The sequence below is a fragment of the Aedes aegypti genome, chromosome 3 (genome assembly GCF_002204515.2).
Source record: "Aedes aegypti strain LVP_AGWG chromosome 3, AaegL5.0 Primary Assembly, whole genome shotgun sequence".
Classification (NCBI taxonomy): Eukaryota; Metazoa; Arthropoda; class Insecta; order Diptera; family Culicidae; genus Aedes; species Aedes aegypti.
Window position 1 is genome coordinate 94,700,104 of NC_035109.1, and position 23,752 is coordinate 94,723,855.

The 23,752-nt window shown below is 40.0% G+C and overlaps 1 protein-coding gene across 13 annotated transcripts in view; it reads right to left on the bottom strand.

Moving 5' to 3' along the window:
* The window catches only part of LOC5564635 (unconventional myosin-IXa), a 220,670-nt gene that overhangs the window by 91,193 nt on the left and 105,725 nt on the right, over window positions 1-23,752 (bottom strand). For 9 of the 13 annotated variants that reach the window (XM_021849208.1, XM_021849220.1, XM_021849214.1 and 6 more), the window contains exon 2: window positions 17,305-17,925. The exons of 3 other annotated variants lie outside the window; for them this stretch is intronic. In XM_021849208.1, coding sequence (XP_021704900.1) covers window positions 17,305-17,499 — 195 coding nt within the window. In that variant the 5' untranslated portion in view covers window positions 17,500-17,925. Of the gene's footprint in view, window positions 1-17,304; window positions 18,049-23,752 lie in introns of those variants that run through there. One more of the 13 variants, XM_021849209.1, reaches the window with a different exon arrangement.

Here is a 23,752-nt window from a genome sequence, read left to right on the forward strand (position 1 = left end):
CCTCACATAGACCAAAAGCTCTTTATTTGAAACCATCAAGTAGACGGTGAGAAGGGTTTCAATTAATTGGTCAGAAGAAGTTAACTATCTAGAGCCCATGCTAGATAAAAACGTAACTTTCAAAATATCACATTTAGGGCATTCAAGCCAAATGTAACAAATATGCAAAATGTCTTTCTCTACTTATTAGCAGAAAATCAAAACTTTGTCTTAAAAACAAGCCTTTTTTGACAGTTTTTAAAAATCTGGTCCTCTGTGCAGTGTGGCACGCGGCAAATATCGGTTGGCAATTGCATCCAGCGCAAGAGCGGGACAATCACAGTGGGAAAAACAAAAATGAAAGTGCTACAACAACTACAACTTGTCCGCGCAATCGTTACTGTTTACTGATGATGGATGCTGGAGGCAGCGATGTTAGTGCAGTACTGCAGTTACTGCAGCTGCACAGTTACAGCGGATGTTGGTTGGAACTCTACCGGGGACCAGCTGATGACTTGCGGTAGAAATGCGTACTGAAGCGTATAGGGGTTCTCATTTCACGAATCGGTAACACAAATTGAGATTAAAACTTTTTTTTTTTCAGATTTGCCAAATTTGCTTTTTTTTAGATATATCGTACAAACTGTGACCGAATCTGCTTCTCAACTAGGTGTTTAAGAGTACTTGGAAAATTATTAACTGAGAGCTTTCCTAGCTGTGTCGCGTTTAAGATACGCGGAAGTTCTATCAGATGCTCAACTCATCCCGCTAAAACTTCGTGTCGCAAGCCGAGATGTTCATGGATTGGCGGACGAACGTAAAGTTATAAAGTGTCAAGGATCTGGGAATATTATTGGTTTTAAAAATTACTTTTAAAGACAACATATCATACGTTACAGCAAAGGCATAAGCTCAATTAGAAGGCTAAGTCGCTCTGAGATGTTCATTGTTTAAAGTCCTTGTATTGTTGTTTAGTGCGCTCAATTCTTGAATATGGATCGGTTGTATGGTCTCCGTTTGCGACCGTGCAAAGGAAATTTGTAAAATAGGCAATGAGATTTTTACCGTGGAACTATCAGCTATGAAAATCGATGTAAACTAATTGACAGCACAACTCAAACAGGCTTTTCCCTGCTCCCAATAAAATATGAAATATGAAAGGTGGAAGCAGCACTTCGATGAACACCTCAACGATATTGAATGCTATATCAATCCTCCTTAGACTAGTAGATACCGATCGGATTTTCACAGTAGCTTCTGGAGGACCGATTGAACAAATTTGAAGAATGTAACACAAGCGTTTAGCGCAGGCATTGCAGAATTCGTTCTCATTTGATTTCGAAGCACGATCCAAGCTAGCGAAGAAAAACATTGTATCTGTATCGGTCCATGATCGGGAATGTTTCGCAAGTTGTAACAAGCATGATAAATAACAGCAGCGAACGAGAGCCCCAAAATGAGAGCGATGATAAAACCCATTTTTCTCGTTCATTCGCCGTTGGGGATAGGTGTTTTATTTTACTGGCATGATAAACGATCCCCGAGCATCTGATAGCAATGCAGTCACACAGCTTTGAAGTTTGTTAAGATAGGTTTCATCATGCATTGTTATCCCCCGATCAAATCAGAGATGTAGTAGAAGATGACATACAGACTCTCACAATGTGTTGCGGATCATGATTGATACATAGAGAGATTCTCTTGATTTTCTCAGAATTCAATCCCTGAGCTTTTAAGAATTATTTATATAAATTCACCATCAACCAGCTCCCACGATGGGGGAAGTTAAGGATGCCATTCAACAGCTCAAGAACAACAAAGCCGCTGGCAAGGATGGTATCGGAGCCGAACTCATCAAGATGGGCCCGGACAGGTTGGCCGCTTGTCTGCATCGGCTGATAGTCAGAATCTGGGAAACGGAACAGCTACCGGAGGAGTGGAAGCAAGGCGTTATATGCCCTATCTACAAAAAGGGCGACAAACTGGAGTGTGAAAATTATCGTGCAATCACCATCCTAAACGCCGCCTATAAAGTGCTATCCCAGATTCTCTTCCGTCGTCTATCACCTATAGCAAACGAGTTCGTGGGAAGTTATCAAGCAGGTTTCATCGACGGCCGCTCGACAACGGACCAGATCTTTTCCGTGCGGCAAATCCTCCAGAAATGCCGTGAGTACCAGGTCCCTACGCACCATTTGTTCATCGATTTCAAGGCGGCATACGATAGTATCGACCGCATAGAGCTATGGAAAATCATGGACGAGAACAGCTTTCCCGGGAAGCTCACAAGATTGATCAGAGCAACGATGGACGGTGTGCAAAACTGCGTGAAGATCTCGGGCGAACACTCCAGTTCGTTCGAGTCTCGGCGGGGACTACGACAGGGCGACGGACTTTCGTGCCTGTTGTTCAATATTGCGCTTGAAGGTGTCATGCGGAGAGCCGGACTTAACAGTCGAGGCACGATTTTCACGAGATCCGGACAATTTGTTTGCTTCGCGGACGACATGGATATTATTGGGAGAAAATTTGAAACGGTAGCAGATTTGTTCACCCGCCTGAAACGCGAAGCAACAAGAGTCGGGCTAATGGTGAATGCGTCGAAAACAAAGTACATGCTGGTTGGCGGAACTGAGCGCGACAGGACCCGCCTAGGAAGCAGTGTTACGATAGACGGGAATACCTTCGAGGTGGTGGACGAGTTCGTCTACCTCGGATCCTTGTTGACGGCTGACAACAATGTTAGTCGGGAAATACGAAGGCGCATCATCAGCGGAAGTCGTGCCTACTATGGGCTCTAGAAGAAACTGCGGTCAAGAAAGATTCACCCCCGCACCAAATGCACGATGTACAAAACGCTCATAAGACCGGTAGTACTCTATGGGCATGAGGCGTGGACTATGCTCGAGGAGGACTTGCAAGCTCTTGGGGTTTTCGAACGCCGAGTGCTAAGGACGATCTTCGGCGGCGTGCAGGAGAACGGCGTGTGGCGGCGAAGGATGAACCACGAGCTCGCTCAACTCTACGGCGAACCCAGTATCGTGAAGGTAGCTAAAGCTGGAAGGATACGCTGGGCAGGGCATGTTGCAAGAATGCCGGACAACAACCCTGTAAAGATGGTGTTCGCCACGAATCCGGTCGGAACAAGAAGGCGTGGGGCGCAGCGAGCTAGGTGGATTGACCAGGTACACCAAAACCTGGAGAGCGTGGGTCACAGTCGAGGATGGAGAGAAGCGGCCATGAACCGAGGGAATTGGCGAAATATTGTTGGCGAGGCTTTATCAAGATAATTGATGTAAAGCCAAATAAGTAAGTAAGTTATATAAATTTTGAAAAATAATATCCTTAACATTTCCGGTCTATAAATATTGGATTAAATAGTTAATCTAACCACTAACTCTGGAGAAATCACAAACCTCTTCTATTTGGAAGTCTCTCCAGCTGCTTGCTCTTGGATGTTAAATATTTAGTAATATAAAATCAATTTAAAAATTTCAACTCCATGTTTTTTTCATATTTTTTAACTCTTTATTAAGGTGTGAATTTTAGCACATTGGCATATGGCTAGTACTTCACCTGACTGGGAATGCCAGATGGACATTCCAAGAAAAAGGAGTAAAGAAGGATGCCCAGAGGGGCCGGCCTTTAAGCTCAACTATGTCTCACTATTGTGAACAGCTTTCCCGGGAAGCTCACAAGATTGATCAGAGCAACGATGGACGGTGTGCAAAACTGCGTGAAGATTACGGGCGAACACTCCAGTTCTTTCGAGTCTCAGCGGGGACTACGACTACGGAAAATACGAAGGCGCATCATCAGCGGAAGTCGTGCCTACTATGGGCTCCAGAAGAAACTGCGGTTAAGAAAGATTCACCCCCGCACCAAATGTACGATGTACAAAACGCTCATAAGACCGGTAGTCCTCTATGGGCATGAGACGTGGACTATGCTCGAAGAGGACTTGCAAGCTCTTGAGGTTTTCGAACACCGAGTGCTTAGGACGATCTTGTGCGGCCTGCAGGAGAACGTCGTGTGGCGGCGAAGGATGAACCACGAGCTCGCCCAACTCTACGGCGAACCCAGTATCGTGAAGGTAGCTAAAGCTGGAAGGATACGCTGGGCAGGGCATGTTGCAAGAATGCCGGACAACAACCCTGTAAAGATGGTGTTCGCTGCGAATCCAGTCGGAACAAGAAGGTGTGGAGCGCAGCGGGCTAGGTGGGCGGATCAAGTGCGTATCGATTTGGGAAGCGTGGGGCAGAACCGAGGATGGAGAGAAGCGGCCATGAACCAAGTGAATTGGCGAAATATTGTTGGCGAGGCTTTATCAAGATAATTGATGGTTTTTAACGTTGGACGATGGACATTGAACGATGGACACTACGTACGTTCGCCTTTGCTGGGCCAACGACTTATGCAGCCGATAAAAGAGAGAAAGGATCGTTGGCGAGGTTGCGAGTGATGACTTTGTTTTTGGATGGGTCTTACCCCCGAAATCGAAATCTTTGAGGGAGCTCACCGGTCGTGTATTCGTGAAGATTCTTTCACGGTGGTTGGAACAATGGTGCGGTTGCGTATGGAGTTACGTTAGTTGGATGGGACTTATTCCCGAAGGAGCGATCGTCGGGGAGCCCACCGGTTGTGCAATCCTAGGTATTCTCCGACGTGGATGGAGTTGGGTTCAGGTTGTCGGGTCGTAGAGTAGAGTAGAGTCTGGCTTAGCAAATTAAGGCCGCCAAAGAAGCGGTTCTGTTTACTAGGCCATCGCAGATGGTTCCGAGGATGTTATAAATTCTTCTGTGGTGTTCGTATAGAGGGCAGTGGCAGATTACATGTTCTACTGAGTTGTGTACACCGCATTGTTCATACTCTTGACGGAAGGATCTGTCAACAAAGTTGTAGGCAAAACGGATCCTAAGGTGCGAAATTATTTGCAGGCCACGGAGCGAGGAGTGCTCTTTCCAACTAGGAGTAACTCTCTTTACCTTCCGAAGCTGAGCCGAAGTATTTGGATGCTATTCTTGGACCCAGTAGTCTCTGACGAATTTAGCGACCTAGCGTTTTACGTCTGAGAGTTGAACGGAGAGGGTAAAGTGCGACATTTGGTGTTCCGTACCAGCTAATAAATCAGCTGCCACATTGCCTTGGACATCGCAATGCCCAGGAATCCAGGAAAGGCTGATAGTACGACGCTTGCAGAATCAATGCGGATGTGATTGAGATGGCACATGCTACTTCGGAAGAGAAAACCGAACACTCAGTTTTAAGGCTTTGACAGAGTGTCAGATCGGCGCCGCAGATGCCGATACCTACTGCACGCTGGGAAAGATAGCCGTCTGTGTAACTGTACCAGTGTATGTGTTCTGGGTATTTAGTCCGCTGAAGTTCCAGTACGGAAGTTCTAAGCACCGTAGAGTCATCGCCACTACGGAAGGTCTGTTATATCTGCTGGTCTATGTTTGGAGGGGGTAGCTCGCTCCATGCCAGTGAACTCTAGCCACAGGGGGAAGACTAGAATTGACAACCTCACGGAGGATACAATCTGCTTGATCAAAGAGCGCGATACTATCGTTTCCAGCTATTTTTGAAGCGTAAGTGGTTGCTTTGCGGCAGATGGCTGCATGCACTCGATGGCGTAACGAAAGAATACCAGCTTCTGCACAGGCATCGTCGACGGGGGTTGATGGAAGTAAACCAGAGATAGTGTGGACGTACCTGTTGAAAATCGGTGAGAGGATTTCCAGGAGATTCTGTTGGCTCAAACAGGTGACTTCGAGACCGTAATGTAGCCTGCTATCTATAATAGCATGTGCTACCCTGAAGCGCGTAGATCGATTGTTGGACTTATGAGGCTTGGATATCGTTTCAATGATGCTCCATACGGGAAAGGCAGTTTGTCTTGACAGCATTGAAATGCTCCAGAGATTGCAGATTACGGTCAATCAATATTCCTTCGGACAGTTTTCCGGTTTGGAATGGATTACCCGCCAATTTGGTTCGTGGACTTACTAGTCTGTGTCGTGAGTCACGGGCGTGGCCGCGGACACTATTAGCTGCGGAGAGAGAAACACCAACGGAAGCACCTAGCAGTATGACCAATGGCTACCAGAAAGATGTCGTCAGCATACCGTTTTGATTCGAATCCCAGACAGCTTCAAATTCCGGACACTCTACTTTGTATGGGAAAAGTTTCACTCGAAATGTTTCAAAATTTGCTGTGAAAAAGTTCTCAATTTGAAAGATGATTTTAATAAACATTTTCTATAGCAAGCCATGCAAATTTACTATGCCCAACTTGCTTTGACGTCTTTCTAGTGGCTTAGTGCGTTTAATTAATAATTTAACTATTCTAATAGTGTTTTTCAAGAGCTGTCCGGAATTCGAATCGAAGTGTCCAGAATATGAAGCAAAAGTGTGATTGTGTCCGGAATAAAAATCATAAAGAGGCTGAATATTTCGATTAACCAAAGTGAATTCATTTCGAATCTTCACCCAGCATTCGAAATTTAGGTGTCTGTGAGGCTTGATTACGCTAAGGTTTCATATAAAACGATTCAATTTAAATGCGTTTCAATCAGTTGTACTTCACTGAAGCCTTAAGTATCCATAATATGAATCAAAACTGTATATAAAAATGTAAATGTCTGGTCGCAAGCTTTCAAACACTTCGTTCATCGCTACAAGGAACAGCGTAACCGCGATGACCGATCCTTATGGGACCCCAGTTTTGCCAAACGGTGTTCAAATATGTTTACCCAAGAGTTAGAGCTTCAACCCTGCAACATAAAATCATAGATTTTCCTTTAGTTGCCCGGTAAAATTCTAGAATTTTTCAGTTTTATGCCTAAGTCTCAAGCTTTTCTGATGATTTTATTAACGAATAAGTGTTTCCATGCCACAGAGCAAACTCATGGGGAAGCATGGTTGCTGACTCTTCGATCCACACCTAAATGGCATTCTGCCCCACCCATTTGATCATTTTGAATCACCTCCATTTTGCAACCAACTTTTCAACACAATTTAAAACCGTAAAAAAAGTCAAATTTGGGAGTTGTTTCCATTGTGGTAGCTAGCAAATATTGTAAAGTTAATGCTAAGACTTCGAATGGCCTTCGAATGTGGATCTTATTACAAGAATCACGAAATTGAATAAAGTGGGTCGGTTGTTAGAGATTTTTCGGCGGAAAACTGGATCGTGTGCATTGAAGCTGACTAGACTACCAAAGTAGTTTCCCAGGGCTTCGGTAACTGCAGATGTCCTCGGATGTTCATGGAAATCGGCATGATTTTCCTACCGCTTAGGGTATTAATCTTCCACCATAAATCTGCCAAGGTTTGAGAAGGATTCATTGAATCAAAAAATATATTTCGTTAAAAAATATTGTTTTTTTTTTTTTTTTGTGAAAAAAAACTGACAAAAAAAAACAAATTTTAAAAAAAAATACAGTAAAAAACGAAATTTTGCCAGTTGAACGTTGATACTTAAGCTGAAACTGATTTTTATTATTTGTTAAACCTATAAATAGGTCAATCATTTTTCATAAATTGTAGAACAAAAAAAAAATGGTTTTCTTTTGAAATACACGCACTAGTAGTTTGTTGCAACTACTTACACGTAGATACACAAGATACTTAACAAACTTCAGTTCAATAGTAGAAATATAATATCTGGCAAAAAAAATCACGATCCAATGAAATTTAAGTTTTTTATTTGAAAAAAAAATGTATTGGGTTTGTTTTTGTGGAATAACTAAGTCAAAACAATTTCAATATTTAAAAAGTTTTTTTTAGTAAAAAGAGGAAAACATTGGACAAAACTACTTTTAACTGAGACTAGTTTTGATTTCAGACCATTTTGATGTTGCACGGGAATTTGATATCGAGCTTTAAATTTGGTTAGAAAATATCAAAGGTTTGAAAATTTTACTGAAGGTCATACAGTAATTTCTCGATTATATCACGGAACCAAACAACTTTGGTGAGATATACTGAAGCGTGATAAAACGAAGCAGTGTTTTCTTGCCAAACGATTTTCATTGAAATTGAGCAGAAATTGAGTGAATTCAATGAAAAACACCTATGAAATGGATGGGTTGTTTTAGGATTATTAGTTAATGTAAAATATATGAAAATCATATAATAATAGTGAAGTGATATAATCGGAAAGAAAACTGTGCTTAAATCGAGCGTGACAAAAATAAGCACGATGAAATTGAGCTATGATATAATCGAGAAACTACTGTATTTCATAACTTAAAACAAAAATTCACCCTCCCCAAGTAACCACTAGCCCGCTTATTCGCCTTTTTGGGCTTATCGGGCTATTCTACGGCTAACATAAGGCGCGTAGCACGTACAGCATTGGACAAAACATTTGCAACTTTTTCGATTTTCCATACAAAATGACCAACTTTGGTAAGCTATATCTCAGTTATTTATAGACCGATTTGAATGAAATTTTTGCAGAACATCAGACATAACTTGAATTTTAACATATATTTTTGAGTAATTTTTCCAATCACAAGTTCAAAAGCAGTAACGGTTTGACTAAAGTCAATTTTTTGACGATTTTTTATAATTGACATAACTAAACATATTGAAGGAATTGCTTCATGGTATCTTCAGCAAAGTTGTAGATTTTAACGAGGTGAACAAGTTTGCTAAAGACAGTTTTTGTGTAGGGCTATCAGATTTTGAGATAAATAGTTTTAATTTTTTATTTTTTTCGTCGAAAATTACACTTTAGATAAACCGTTATAATTTATAAACCCGTGATTGGAAAAATCAATCAAAAATATATGTTAAAATTCAAGTTATATCTGATGTTTTGTGAAAATTTCATTCAAATCGGACGATAAATAACTGAGATCTAGCTTACCAAAGTTGGTCATTTTGTATGGAAGATCGAAAAAGTTGCAAATGTTTTGTCCAATACTGTAAGGCGAATTAAAGTGCTACTTGGTTACTTGGGTTAGGTCGCCACCTTCAAATCTTAATATTTTTGGCTCAATCTTGGAGGTTTTTCTTTTTATGTAATTTAAACTAAGATAAGCATAGGAATGTTTTGTTTTGATAACTTTCGAAAAATAAGCTGAAGAAATCTTAGGAGGAATTCGTAAAGCAAACCTATAGAAATTTGTTTTTATTTATTGAATACTTACACTTGGAAAATTTCGTGAAGAATTCCTGGAATTTATTAAGGGCTGCTTCGAGGAATACTTGGAGAAGTTCCAGAAGGAATCCCTAGACAAATCCCTGTAGTAATATCGTCAGAGATGCATGGCAAAATTTTCTTGGATACATTAAGAACTCACTGAAGAAATTTCCTTGGGAAAGGAGGAATTCTAAGAAAAATTGAATTTTTGTAGAAACTTATACTGAAAACCTAGTAGTTCGAAATTAATCCTTGTAGTTTTCACTGCAGAAATTTCCGGGTTAAAAAAATATAAAAGAACACGTAAAAGTGAAACTCCAGATCCCCTGCAAGAGTTTCTTTGCAAGATTTTTTGCAAGAATTTCTAAAGGAATGACGCAACGAGATTTTCATTAGAATCCCTCTTGAAATCCGTTTAGAAATCTGGGCAGGATTTTCTGAGAATTCCCAGATGACTTAGGAATATTTCTAGGGGAATGCACATATACATTGCATCTGAAGGAATTTTTGAAGGAATCCCCGGAAATGTTCCATGCTTTGACAACCCCTGGTAAACTCCCAACGCAACCAAAACGCACGATGATCGCTGCTAAACGGTTTGAGTTAGTGAAATGACGCCAACGTGTGTCCACACCGACAGCCGCTGGAGATGGAAAAGGTAGTGCTAAATTCACACGATCTCCATTGACTCAAGTCTAAGTCTGACAAACCAACTGACCAATGCGTCGCGCGAATGTGATGCTAGATTGGACTCGGATCGGTTCAGCTTTTCTTAGTTTGTTTAGAGTGGTCCAAAACCGATTTTTTTCTTTTTCACGGGATTGAAAGGATCTTAGTTTTGCTAGGTATAACTTTTTTTTGTTTCTAAACGGAATGACTTCCAGTTTGTTGCAGTCTTTCCTAAATTGATTGGAGAATCTTCAAATCATCAAGCGCCAACTATGTATCGAAAATGCAATTGAAATCGTTTTCCCATTAGGTCGATTTTCGCCATACAAACTTCAAGCTCGTTCAGTCCCCACTTGGAGTTGATGGATACCGCTCAAATTTTCACAGTATCTTCTGGGGCTCCAAATGAACATATTTGAGGGGCGTAACTCAAAGTTTTTATAGTTTAATCATTCTGGGCCACCCTAGTATAGGGGATTCAGCGGAGGCTATGACCGCTTGCCAGAGTGAAGTTTCGTAACCACTAGGTGTAGGTATGGCGGAAATGAACTTGTTATGATCGGACGGTGATTTGCGTAATGTGAAGTGATTTATATGTGGCCCGTTTCAAAGTCCCTACAGCTGGATGCAATTGGCCCATAAATCAATTTACAGGTTTTTCTTTCAAATTGAGCGGATTGCTAGGGGGATGACATATGAGAAGGCGGGCATTTCGCGTACGACGGCGCTTTTGTAGACGGCAAAGGTGGTTTGACACCGGCAGGAATGATTTGTAGTGGTGTCGTAATCGCGTGTGAAGATTTGAAGCGTTGAGATTCAAATAAGTGTAGATAATGGCACTCCATGAACTGATTGCCGTTCTTAAACAGGAAGTTATATATGTCTCCCTACAATTTTACATTTGTGTCAATCTTGATCACCAACATCTGATTCTAGGTGCTTCACAAAATCAAGTTCACGCCCTCTTCAACAAGACGAACTGGAATTAGCATTGCATAGTCTGCTAAGCACGCTAATCATATGATTATTCAGTGCAATTTGCTTACAGTGCTCGGACGTGGGAAAATATTCAAGCATTGAGCTTAAGCATCAATTCTATCGTCATTTTTATCCAACTTCTCCGATTTCTTTTTCACCACTGTAAATTCTCCACTCAAACAAATTTGATGTAGTCAGTTCAAATCATCAACTTCAATATCGAAAAACCCGTTTGCACATGTCCTACGAATTTCGCCCGGTATTGACGCTACACGACGATTCAGAACGATTCTGTGGTGACAATCGTCATCAGCGATGGAATGTTGAAGAAAAAGAACATATGTGTGATTCTCAAGAAATTTAAGAAAAATAAAAAAAACAAAACGCAAAGATTGTCACCACAAGAAGGCGAAAGGGGAGAAAACGCGCGCCAATTCTGTCGCTGCCGGACTTTTGCGCGCGACGCCAGGCTAAATATTCAAATCAGCATCGGAATGACGAACAACGTAAACGATCGCGATATGTAAATATGGCTACGGGCTCGTCCGTTGTCGTCTTCATCGTCACCGGCTTTTATTCGATGGGAACTGGGAGTTTAGTTCGGGATCTTACTCGATCGAGAATTTATTTGTTCGTCTATAGGCCAGGAAGACCGCGCAGCATGGTAAATTCAATTATTATTAGTCGTTTGAGCTATCGAATTTCGCTAGAGTGATAATAGATTTGAAAATTGGTTCTTTTGTGAAAATGATTTCAGAGTGGTAGCGGAAGAGATGAAATAGGGGTGAAATCTCGCGAAAAAAAAAATCAAAATTACCAATCATTAGATCGTTTGTTTTGAGAAAATTCGATGTGAAACAATATTCTTTAGATTTCACTAGGGATCACTTCAGCAATTTCTTTGAAGATTAATTCATATTTTCTTGATAGGATTTTCCAAGTTTTTTTTTCTTGAATAACTTAAAAAGTCACATCCGGTTCTGTTTTTACAGGGCTTCCTGTAAAATTTTTGTGTACATTCAGCTATTGCATAAGGGGTGCAGGTCGTTAGGCCGAATGTCATTAGGCCGAATACCGCTGGCCGAATTGGTCGTTGGGCCGAAATAACATTTGATCATTTACAACTATTTCAAACCGTTTCAACACATTGATCAGTGTTTTTTCCTTCTTTTAATCAAACGCTGTTTTTTTTTTTGTTGTACTTCACAGCGGATATTGTGGGCATCTAGGTATTACAAATTATCCCGATCTAACAACTAACAATGCATTCAACCGGAAAATTCATTTGACATTCGGTCCAACGGGGTAGAACCTATTTTCTTGATAGGATTTTCCAAGTTTTTTCTTGAATAACTTAAGAAGAATCTGGATTTGTTTTTACAGGGCTTCCTGTAAATTCTCTGTTTTTTCTTTCAGCTATTGCTTAAGCCTTAAGGAATCTCTTCAGTAAATCCTCCACAGGTTCTTGAAAAGATTTTACCATATTTCCCTGCGAGGATTATTCCAGGTTCTTCCGTTTAGCATTTTAGGAACTATTTCTAGACTTTAATGAGAGATGCTGAAGGAAGTTTTTTACCCAAAAAAGATCCCAATACCCTTCGTCCAGCATATTCTGCAGAACAAACAGAAACTAAATTCCGCCAGAACAAACTTTAGGAATCTCCCCAACAAAATTTCTTAGTATTCTTGTTTTTTCATGGATATCTCCATAAGTTTCTACCATGAAAACTGCCTTAGAAAACCTAACAGAAATTCAAGCAGCATCTCCTCCGTGTGAATCCTGAAGTTAACTTCATTCCTTCTGGAATTTTCCTAAGAATCCCAAGAAAAAAATTCTCAGATATACTCATCCATTTTCCAATCACGCAAAAAAATCACCTTATTTTTTTTCTGTTCACAGAAAAAAACAATGTAGATGCTAAGAAAGTCATAACTGTGGGCACTTTGAACGATTCTACAGATATGAACCAAAGATAATAATATCGATTCTATAATGCCAATTTTTTACAAAAAAAAAATTAAATTCTAAAAAAAAACATGCTAACATAATTGCACAAAATAAAATAATTAATTCGGCAATTTTTTTTTCATAAGAACTTGATAATTGATCACCTGGTAATGAAGTGAGTTATGGCTAAGCGTAGCTAATCCAAGGAACTCCGGAATATCTTCGGAACCAGATGACCATTGATCAATGTAACGAAAATTAATTAATTTGCTCCGGTCTCGGTGTTCGAACTGGTAGACTTTATTGCTCTCTTCGATATCACAAAGATATAGGGGTTGATGCGAAAGGTTTAAAGTTTTATTTGCTACCAAACTGATCTGGCTCTTGTATAGCCTTATATGAGATGCTCATGATCTATAAAAAAATATAGTTCAAAATTCTACCTGCGCTCGTTGGTGCGATCATTCAGTACGAAGCTAGAGAAAGGTAATCGTTACCAGTAGGAAGGAAAGAGATCACTAGCTAACCTAATCTAGTACCACTTTAGGATGGTTCAATTTAATTGGCTTATCATTATCAACAATCAAAGTCAACACAGATTTAAAAAAAGAAGAAAATATGCCACATTTTACCTGCCTCTGTGCAGAATATGTTCATACATACAATGACCTTTCGTTACTGGTATTTGTTTTGACTCGTGGCTTAACTTTGCCGTGCGCATACCTACTAGGATATAAGTTTTATTATAATAAGAAAAGCAATGAAAAAATCGAAAAAAAAAACTAAAAATAAATGCTCTTAGCATACTTCAGCGTGATCTTTTGTAGCGGCTCAGGTATGATTTTGAGAAAATGAGGTTGATAAATTATATAACATGGAGTCACTACGTTTTTTCTCAATACAAGATATTAGAACACACATAGTTCTGATAGGAATCATATTGCGTTATTCAATTATCTCTTGAAATAAACTTTAGCTGTTATTAAGGAAAAATTGTTAAAAACATTGAAAATTAAAAAAGAAACAGTAAATATAAAGTAGAAATACCATGACCCCACAGTTATGGATCAAATAGTGTGGAGTCCAACCTATAAAATTCAATAAAACGTCATGGAAAACGTAAAATTGTAATTTAAAAGCACGAATCGAATCGTTTCAAATTGGAACTTCGGTTAGTAAACTACTTTGAGTGTAATATTTACATAGGATTTCATAAAAATTAAAAATTGCATCGGTTTCTGAAAACCATATTATGGATCAATTTTCATATTATGGATCAAATTGTGACATATTACGGATCAGTGCGCAAAATCAAGAGATTTTAAACTCAATGCATCTGTATTGCATGATTTGGTGAAAGTTAACAATGTGTCATATATTACTGCAAAAAATAGCATTGTTAGAGCTGGAAACAAGGGTAAAATGTCCTTTTTTGTGATATACTGCATTGTAGTAACTGAGGCATGAACTGTTTTCGCCCCACACCAAGTTTTCCACCCATTTTTGTCTGCTAAAAAATGAAACTTACCAACCTTGATGTTGTATTAGTTTTATTCTTAGTGCTATTGTCTGAAAATGTCGAATCCAATGCTTAAAATGATAGAAATCTACATTATTTGGTAGTGATCCATAACCGTGGTAAACAATCATTTCCTGGTCTATATTATGGATCACTAGTTAGAAGAGCTAATATTCGGTATTTAGAATCAACAATCAAGAAAACTGTTTTCTAAAGATGAATTCACACTAAATCGAAGCGAACGAGCATGTTTTATGCTATAACATATGAATTTTACCACTTGTGGGAGCTTATGAATGTTGACGGCACTTCTTACAGAAAACGACCATATAATGATAGCTGTGTGGTACCAACTAAACATTTGTCAAATACACCGTTATTAAGCGGTTCAATGTTGTGCTTAACTTTACAAATGCTAGAAGACAAATAGTATAATATGGGAAAAATATGTTTTACGTCAACGTTTATGTTTTGAGCGAGTTATACGATGTTGAACGCCAAAGTGATCCGTCACTGTGGGTGATCCGTAACTGTGTGGGCATGGTATTACGATTATGCAGTTTATTTCATACCTCGTGTTTGCATCGAAAGATTTGTTTCTCGTAAAACCACAACATAGTGTATCAATGAAACTACAAAAGATCTTGCTCATATATTCCAAGAATATATTACTAGAAGTGTTCACTATGTAATGAAGTACAAGAAAACCCCATAAGAAACAGCATTTTTCTCGATTTTTGGCCACCAGGAGATCCCATTATGGTGGATTAACATGCTTATTTTGCGAGTCGGGTGAGGTGAGATGAGTCAAATGAGGTTACAACTGTCAACTCGATCCCATTTGATTGACATATTAGTCGTCTCATGTTACTCTATGCGAAAAAGTTTCGCGTCTTTGCAGTGAGAATCGAACTCATGACTGAAGCTTTTTCGCAAATTTCACATCAATTTTTCCATTTAATCCAATTGCAAAATATATGTAATGTTTAGTTTTTCGGTAGATTCGTGATTTTTTTTTATTAATGACACTTCACACCAGAAGGGTGCATTCGTGTCAATAGATTTGTGATGATATCATAGGTATATACTCAGAAGATGATTGAGTTAGAGCTTGAGCTTGAGCGGCCACGTGGTTGCTACTCCAGTATCGCCAGATAAGCTGCACTTACACAAGGAACCAATCAGATGAGTGCTTGGGACTAACAGACACCCTCAGTGTATGAGTGCTGGTGACCTTTTATTTTTGTCGTTGGTTGTTCGACTGTAGTTTCTTGTTGATGATGGATTGGCTTTACAGTCTCGATAATAAATCTCCGATCTGTTTAGCGGAACACCTATAAGTCATGAAAAAACGAATTTAGAACTATAGCGGCTGGTTAGCCGTAAACCACGAGTCATAATTATTTAAACAAGTATCACAAATCTAGTTATGCGAGTATATCACTAGATCTCATATGTTTCTAGTAATCCACTAAGTATATTCGAATAAACTTAACAAAGATCTCATCAAAACACCAAAAAAGGAATATTCTGAGATCATCCGAATAAAATCGACAATACCGATAAAAACGTCAAAATATTCAATAAACATATAAAATTTCCACAATTTACCAGATTCATCAAAGCAAAAATAAATATGGATTTTAACACGTTTTCTTCTAGTATAGCTCGCAAAAAAAATCACAATTCCTAGCTACGTCACCCTTATTTTTTCCTAGGACCAATCACATTGTCGTAAATCTTCTGCAAGGCAGATAATATATTCTCTTGAAAAATTGAAAAACGATTATGTCGGACACCGATTCGGCACCGACCGGCATGCGAATACCTTGACAAAGCAGTCTGAGCCTGAGATTTGGGACGTTATGATCATTTCTTCTGCTAGACACCAACGGTTACAGTCAGCAACCGGCAGCAGTTCGCTCATCCCTAATCAGCGTGTGGTTAGTTGGTCGTTTTCCTTGAGTAGAATGAATATTTTAATAAATTAAATATTTTGCCCATTTTTTTGTCGTCCTCCACTCTCGAAGGAACATAAACCGCTAAAACATGTTGATGGCGTTGAGGAGAATGACGATTAGGATCTTCGGAGCATTCTCCGGATGTTTCCACACGATTTGAATTATCCTAATCCTTCGGGCAATTTCGGACGTCCCGCGGTGCTGTTGAAGGTTTTGAAAGCCCTTCCGACGAATTTTAGAAATTGAAAAATGCATTCGGCTGATGCGCATCAACGCGCTTGAATTATTGCAGCAGCAGGGAAAAAGCATTTTTGATTAATTTAAATTTCTCGCCGCTATGAAACCGAACCCTGGGTCGGTTGGTGTGCGTTTCTTAGAAAATGAACCACAATGCCACAAAAGCCACACAAAATTATGAAAGCGGAATACCAAAAAACAAGGAAAAAAAGACAAACGTCGCAGTTTCATGATTAGACCACCAACAATTTCCTCCCGCAATTCGCGCCGGCAAAAGGTTTTTGCGAATATAAGAAAATGAAAATGCTACATGGGAAATCAAAAACCGCCCCATGATAAATAAAGCTTTTCAAAGATATACCGGCGACGGCTGCGTCCGAATGCAGGTCAATTTGGGATGGGAAGGAAATGTTGACTCGATTTACGTCCTCTGCACTTGAAATGGAAAGGGTTGATTTATTTGTTTTAGTAAGCGACACGCCTAGTTATCTCCAATCTCCTATTGCCACGATAAGTGCTATTTAAGTGAAATAAAGCTAAGTTCAATAAATAGCATTTTTTTATCTATTCACATGAAAAAAATCTGAACTGTTACAGAAAATGGAATGTAATATATTGTTAACAAAATATTAGTAACAGCTTAATTTAGTTTTACCAAATTAGGATGACAGTGTTACCTAACACAGATCACCTAGATATAAGACATGAATTTAATGTTTAAAATAATATTAAATAAGTAATAAAAAAAACTGCTTTTGTTATGAAGTAGTTTTTCAATTCCTATGGAGCACTTTCCCTTCTCTATAGGTGCAATAATTTGGCTGCCATTCACGTCGTCGTCGTCGTCGTCGCACTTTACCTTTATCATAACCGTCGAGTCCAGCGTGACGAAATCGTCATAGTAGAGCAGCCGACTCCGCCTGGCACTCTCACGATTATCAGCTGCAGCGCCGAAGCTCCTCTCTTCGTTGCCGTTGCCATCGTTTTTGCCCGTTTCGTTTCTTCTGCTGCCCACGACGACGATCCCCCCAAAGCGGACGCCACAGCACGCCATATCTATTTTGGTTTCCTCTGTTATCGGGACTTCGTCACCAGCGCCTATCGCTCTCTGCTTCACTTCTGTGTTCTGTTACGCGTCGTCCCTGCCCCTCTGCTCGCCTTCTTGTCACACACTTCTCGGGCGGCGTTTAGAGCGGCATTTCGCGAAACTTCACGCATACACTCGCGTCGTCGTCACTCGTTGCTTATTATTCTCCAGCCTGCTTCCTCTTCTTATACTTATAAATCGTATAATTATACACACAACATTTCGCGAGATATTTTTTCCCACTTGTTCTTCTTCGTCTTCTTCTGCTTACTTCAGGGTCCACTCACTTCTATTCTTTGATTATATTTCGTTTTCCATCGCTTATTATGTCGGTGCTTTGCTTCCTCCATACCAATATCACATCACATCGGTCGTCATCGTCATCATTGAGGGCTAGGGTGCGGTTTTTTTTTCGTAAGTTTTCAATACCAATCATTTCAATAATTCGTGTGCTTTTCTGAATTGAAATCACTTTAGGTCGCCTGCTCTACCTCCAAACCCTACGATTTTTGCTCAAACTTATCGGTTCCTCTTTTTATGTAATTTGAACACTAAACCCCTAAAAATAATTTGGTTTGGAAACTTTTGAAAAAATAAGCCGCACCCTATTGTAAGGCGTATTATTTTTCCGTTATTGGCGTCGAATGCGTTCACATTTTTTTTGTTCTTCTCATTTAGTCATTGATTCGTTCGTTCACTCCCCGTTCACCCGTTGTTGTTGGCTTGTTATAGTATCATTTTCCAAACCGATCCACATCCCATTCATTTCTTACCACCCAGCCATACAAACTGTGCACTTTGTTCTTCTAGTAAGTAAGTAAGTAAGTAAGTAAGTAAGTAAGTAGGTATGTAGTAATGGTCTTTGGTCGTCGTCTGTTGGCCTTATGTTGGGTGTTTCAATCATCGACTTGTCATCGCAGCGCTTGTCCGTCGTCTGTAGTGAGCGAAAAGCGACGATATTGATGACAACCCGACCAGAATCACAGAACAAGATTATTACACATTTCTAAACATACAAATAACAGAAATTGATATAATTTTGTTACCAACATCGAAGCTGTTAAATGTCAACATTTTTGAAAATTTAAAATGCTTATAGCGCCCTCCCATGCAAAATATCGCATCAGACAACCGACAGTAATTCACCATGAAAAACAAAGGATGATATTAACAATATTCAATTGTCAAGGTCACGAGATATTCATGACATTCAACAGCTCTGACGTTTGCCATATTTTTGACATTACATTTGTGAGTTTGTAGTAAATAAATGGAAAATGGAATGGTGTTCATATGACACGTAATGGCTTGAGAACGGGCTATCGGATTTTGAAAATTCTCCCATAGTTATGTTTCTGAAGGGCTCCGACGTGTTTGTGTCAGGGTAACACATTCTGTCATAATTTAGTTTCTTCCGTCTGATCGGGAAACGCAACCTCGACAACGACAAGCAAGAGCAGCGTTGGTGGCGACAATGAGCTGGTGGTGATGATAGGCATTTAGCCATATGATATGATATGTTTGCAAATTTATTGTACATTTGTGGTTGAAGTTGGCGAGATTTCTCGGCGTGATGTCGCGGGTGGCCTTGGAATTATCAATCGATGCGAAGCATACATTATTCAAGGGAACGTTTGAAGTATGTTCAGAAATATCCACAGTTGTGTTACAAAAAGTAATAGAACCGTTTTTCATTTATCAATTTTTGAAACTTTTGTTAGAGTAGACCTTCAGATGTAGGGTATACTTTTAGTAAATAATTACAATTTCATCACAGTTACTCATAAGGTAACAAAGTTACAACACGTCAGAGCTGAATTTTGTATGAAATAACACTATTATTCCAAACATAACCTTCAAATTCTAGACAATACTTTATAGTTAATTTAAAATAATGTACGACATAGAGTTTAACAACCAGGCTTTCCTATAGAAACATATAAAGAGGAATAGGAGGAGATAAGCTTATCAAGCTGTTTTAGTATTCTTGGAGCGTGCAATTTCTTGGAAAAGCTTTTTAAACTTTCTAGGAGAAGCTTGTCAAGCATTCTTTGAGAATCTTTTCAAGCTTTCTCGGAGAAACTTTTCATGCTTTCATTCAGTGTTGACCAGACTCATTTCCCCGAAATTCGAATTGTGAAGCCATGAACTGTTATAACTGTGCGCTGTATTCCTGAGATGGAGGGGGAGGTGGTTGGGCTTGAGTCCGACAGTTTCGATCTCGGTGGGCCGCAATTCAAGTTTCGGTGAAATGATTCGCACTCACTCACTCACTCATTTCATTTCACCGAAACTTGAATTGTGGCTCTCTGGATTGATCGATTTTGTGTGCAGTACTCAAGCTTAACCATCTGCTTTTCTATCTTAGGAGGATAGAGCATGGTTGTAGTAGTTCGTGGCTTCGTAGTTCGGAAAATGTTATTTTCGGGGAAATGAGTCTGAACAACACTGCTTTCATTGAAGAACTTTGTAAATTTCTAGGAAAAGCTTTACAAACTACTATGTGAAAGAAGAAGCTTTTCAAGCATCTGAGGAGAAGCTTTTCAAACTGCGCAGGAAAAGCATTTAAAGCTTTTCAGGAGAAGCCTTTCAAGCTTCTCAGAAGAAACCTTTCAAGCTTTTCGGGAGGAGCATTTCAAGCATCTCGGGAGAAGCCTTTCAAGCTTCTCAGGAAAAGCTTTTCAAGCTTCTCAGGAAAAGCTTTTCAAGCATAACGGGAGAAGCCTTTCAAGCTTCTCAGGAAAAGACTTTCAAACTTCTCGGGAGAAGCCTTTCAAGCTTCTTAGGAGAAGCTTTTCAAGCTTCTCGGGAGAAGCCTTTCAAGCTTCTAGGAAGAAGCATTTCAAGCTACTCAGAAGAAGTCTACCATGCTTCTCGGGAGAAGCTTTTCAAGCATCTTGGGGGAAGCGTTTCAAGCTTCTCGGGAGAAGCCTTTCAAGCTTCTCGGAAGAAGACTTTCAATCTTCTCAGGAGAAGCCTTTCAATCTTCTCAGGAGAAGCCTTTCAATCTTCTCAGGAGAAGCCTTTCAATCTTCTCAGGAGAAGCCTTTCAAGCTTCTCAGGAAAAGCCTTTCAAGCTTCTCAGGAAAAGCCTTTCAAGCTTCTCGGGAGAAGCCTTTCAAGCTTCTCGGGAGAAGCCTTTCAAGCTTCTCGGGAGAAGCCTTTCAAGCTTCTCAGGAGAAGCCTTTCAAGCTTCACAGGAGAAGCCTTTCAATCTTCATAGGAGGAGCCGCTTCTCAGGAGAAGCCTTTCAAGCTTATCGGGAGAAGCCTTTCAAGCTTCTCAGGAGAAGCCTTTCAAGCTTCACAGGAGAAGCCTTTCAATCTTCATAGGAGGAGCCGCTTCTCAGGAGAAGCCTTTCAAGCTTCTCAGGAGAAGCCTTTTAAGCTTCTCAGGAGAAGCCTTTCAAGCTTCTCAGGAGAAGCCTTTCAAGATTCTCAGAAGAAGCCTTTCAAACTTCTCAGGAGAAGCATTTCAAACTTCTCAGGAGTAGCATTTCAAACTTCTCTGGAGAAGCCTTTCAAGCTTCTCGGGAGAAGCCTTTCAAGCTTCTCGTGAGAAGCCTTTCAAGCTTCTCGGGAGAAGCCTTTCAAGCTTCTCGGGAGAAGCCTTTCAAGCTTCTCGGGAGAAGCCTTTCAAGCTTCTCGGGAGAAGCCTTTCAAGCTTCTCGGGAGAAGCCTTTCAAGCTTCTCGGGAGAAGCCTTTCAAGCTTCTCGGGAGAAGCCTTTCAAGCTTCTCGGGAGAAGCCTTTCAAGCTTCTCGGGAGAAGCCTTTCAAGCTTCTCGGGAGGAGCCTTTCAAGCTTCTCGGGAGAAGCCTTTCAAGCTTCTCGGGAGAAGCCTTTCAAGCTTCTCGGGAGAAGCCTTTCAAGCTTCACAGGAGAAGCCTTTCAATCTTCATAGGAGGAGCCGCTTCTCAGGAGAAGCCTTTCAAGCTTCTCAGGAGAAGCCTTTTAAGCTTCTCAGGAGAAGCCTTTCAAACTTCTCAGGAGAAGCATTTCAAACTTCTCAGGAGTAGCATTTCAAACTTCTCTGGAGAAGCCTTTCAAGCTTCTCGGGAGAAGCCTTTCAAGCTTCTCGGGAGAAGCCTTTCAAGCTTCTCGGGAGAAGCCTTTCAAGCTTCTCGGGAGAAGCCTTTCAAGCTTCTCGGGAGAAGCCTTTCAAGCTTCTCGGGAGAAGCCTTTCAAGCTTCTCGTGAGAAGCCTTTCAAGCTTCTCGGGAGAAGCCTTTCAAGCTTCTCGGGAGAAGCCTTTCAAGCTTCTCGGGAGAAGCCTTTCAAGCTTCTCGGGAGAAGCCTTTCAAGCTTCTCGGGAGAAGCCTTTCAAGCTTCTCGGGAGAAGCCTTTCAAGCTTCTCGGGAGAAGCCTTTCAAGCTTCTCGGGAGAAGCCTTTCAAGCTTCTCGGGAGAAGCCTTTCAAGCTTCTCGGGAGAAGCCTTTCAAGCTTCTCGGGAGAAGCCTTTCAAGCTTCTCGGGAGAAGCCTTTCAAGCTTCTCGGGAGAAGCCTTTCAAGCTTCTCGGGAGAAGCCTTTCAAGCTTCTCGGGAGAAGCCTTTCAAGCTTCTCAGGAGAAGCCTTTCAAGCTTCTCAGGAGAAGCCTTTCAAGCTTCCTAGGACAAGTATTTCTAGCTTTTTAGGAGAAGCCTTTGAAGCTTCTTAGGAGAAGCTCCAAAAGTGTTTTAAGAGAAGCCTTTCAAGCTTTTTAGGAGCAGCCTTCCAAACTTATTACAAGAAGCTTTCCAAGCTTACTAGAAGTTTATAAATCTGCTTAGAAGACGCCTTACAAGCTTTTTTAGGAAAAGCTTTCCAAGTTTTTGTAGTTTCTGACAAAAAAAATCATGCTTTTGAGGAGAAGTTCTTGAAGCTTATGAGAAACGATCTTTTCAAGCTTTTGAGGAAGGTATCAAAGCTTCTGGGAGAATATCACTCTAATCTTCTGTTAGAAAATCTTTTCAAGTTTCTTTTTGAAATAAGCTTCTCTTAAAAACTCTTCACGCTATTCGGAGCTTCTAGGAGAAATTTGGTTTAACTTCGTAGTTCAAGGGAAATACTGCCTCCTAGCTTCTGGAAAATGCATCCGGCAATGGGCTTCTGAGCGAGGCTGCTAATAGAAGAGGTTTTCCCAGGTTATGGAAGAAGGCTTCATAGCTGCTGTGAGAATCGAGCCATGCTGTATCCCAGCTTCTTGGAGAAGCTGTCTCAAGGCTTCTGAGAAACAATGTTTCAAAGCTTCTGGGAGTGGCAATCAAACGCACTCCAAGTTTCTGAGAGAAACTCACCAATCTCTTCAAGCCAATGAATTCAAATTTCAAATTTTTGGGAGAGAAGCATTCACACATCCAGGAAAAAGTTATCAAAACTTCTGGAAGAAACTTCATCTCGTAAGCCTCTTGAACAAGTTTCCGTAGCTCTAAGAGAAGTTTTGCAAGCAATCAAGAGCAACTTTCCAGACATATTAGAGAAACATGCCATGAATCTAAAACAAGTTTTCCTAGCTTTTGGAACAAGATCTACAGACTTTTTGTAGTAACTTTCAAAGATCTCTGTGTGCACGAAAGAAGATTTTCAAAGACAAGTAGCAGAGAGACGCACCTCGAAGGCATGGAAATAGATTTTCAAACTTTTGAAAGAAGCTCTCATTTTCTGGATGTATTTCTTCTAACTTCTGGAAGAAATTCCGTCAGAAAATTTAAAATTTCTCGGAAATTGATTACGTCTTAACTGGGACAGAATCCGCTTAGTGTTCTTAGAGCATTTCTTCAGTCGTTAACTGAGAGATTTATGTCCAGGGAATTCAAGGAAACTGAAAGTTAAAAAAGATTTAGGGTCAAAGATAAGGTATGCTCGGAAAATGATATTCAGTTATATAGAGTCCAAGAATCTTTCTCATACTTCCAGTAGATATATCGCAAAATTTCAAAAAAATAAATCCAAAACTTGAATAAACCTAATATTAATATTAATTAATCAGTGCACAGTGATTGTTAATAGTTTAATGACTTATCTATCACTAGGGAACATTTTATCGTTCAAGGAAAGGTTCCTGCTTGATTAACACATAGAGAATCAATTGCGGAATGAAGACAGGATATTGAAAAACATAAAAGATAAAAGAAAAAAAACGATAAGATGATGAAATTTCAAATATTCAAATTAAAATTCCAGAGTCCACACATGACAATATCGTTCTGGTAGTCAGTCATCTAGCCGCAACAGTAACAATCAG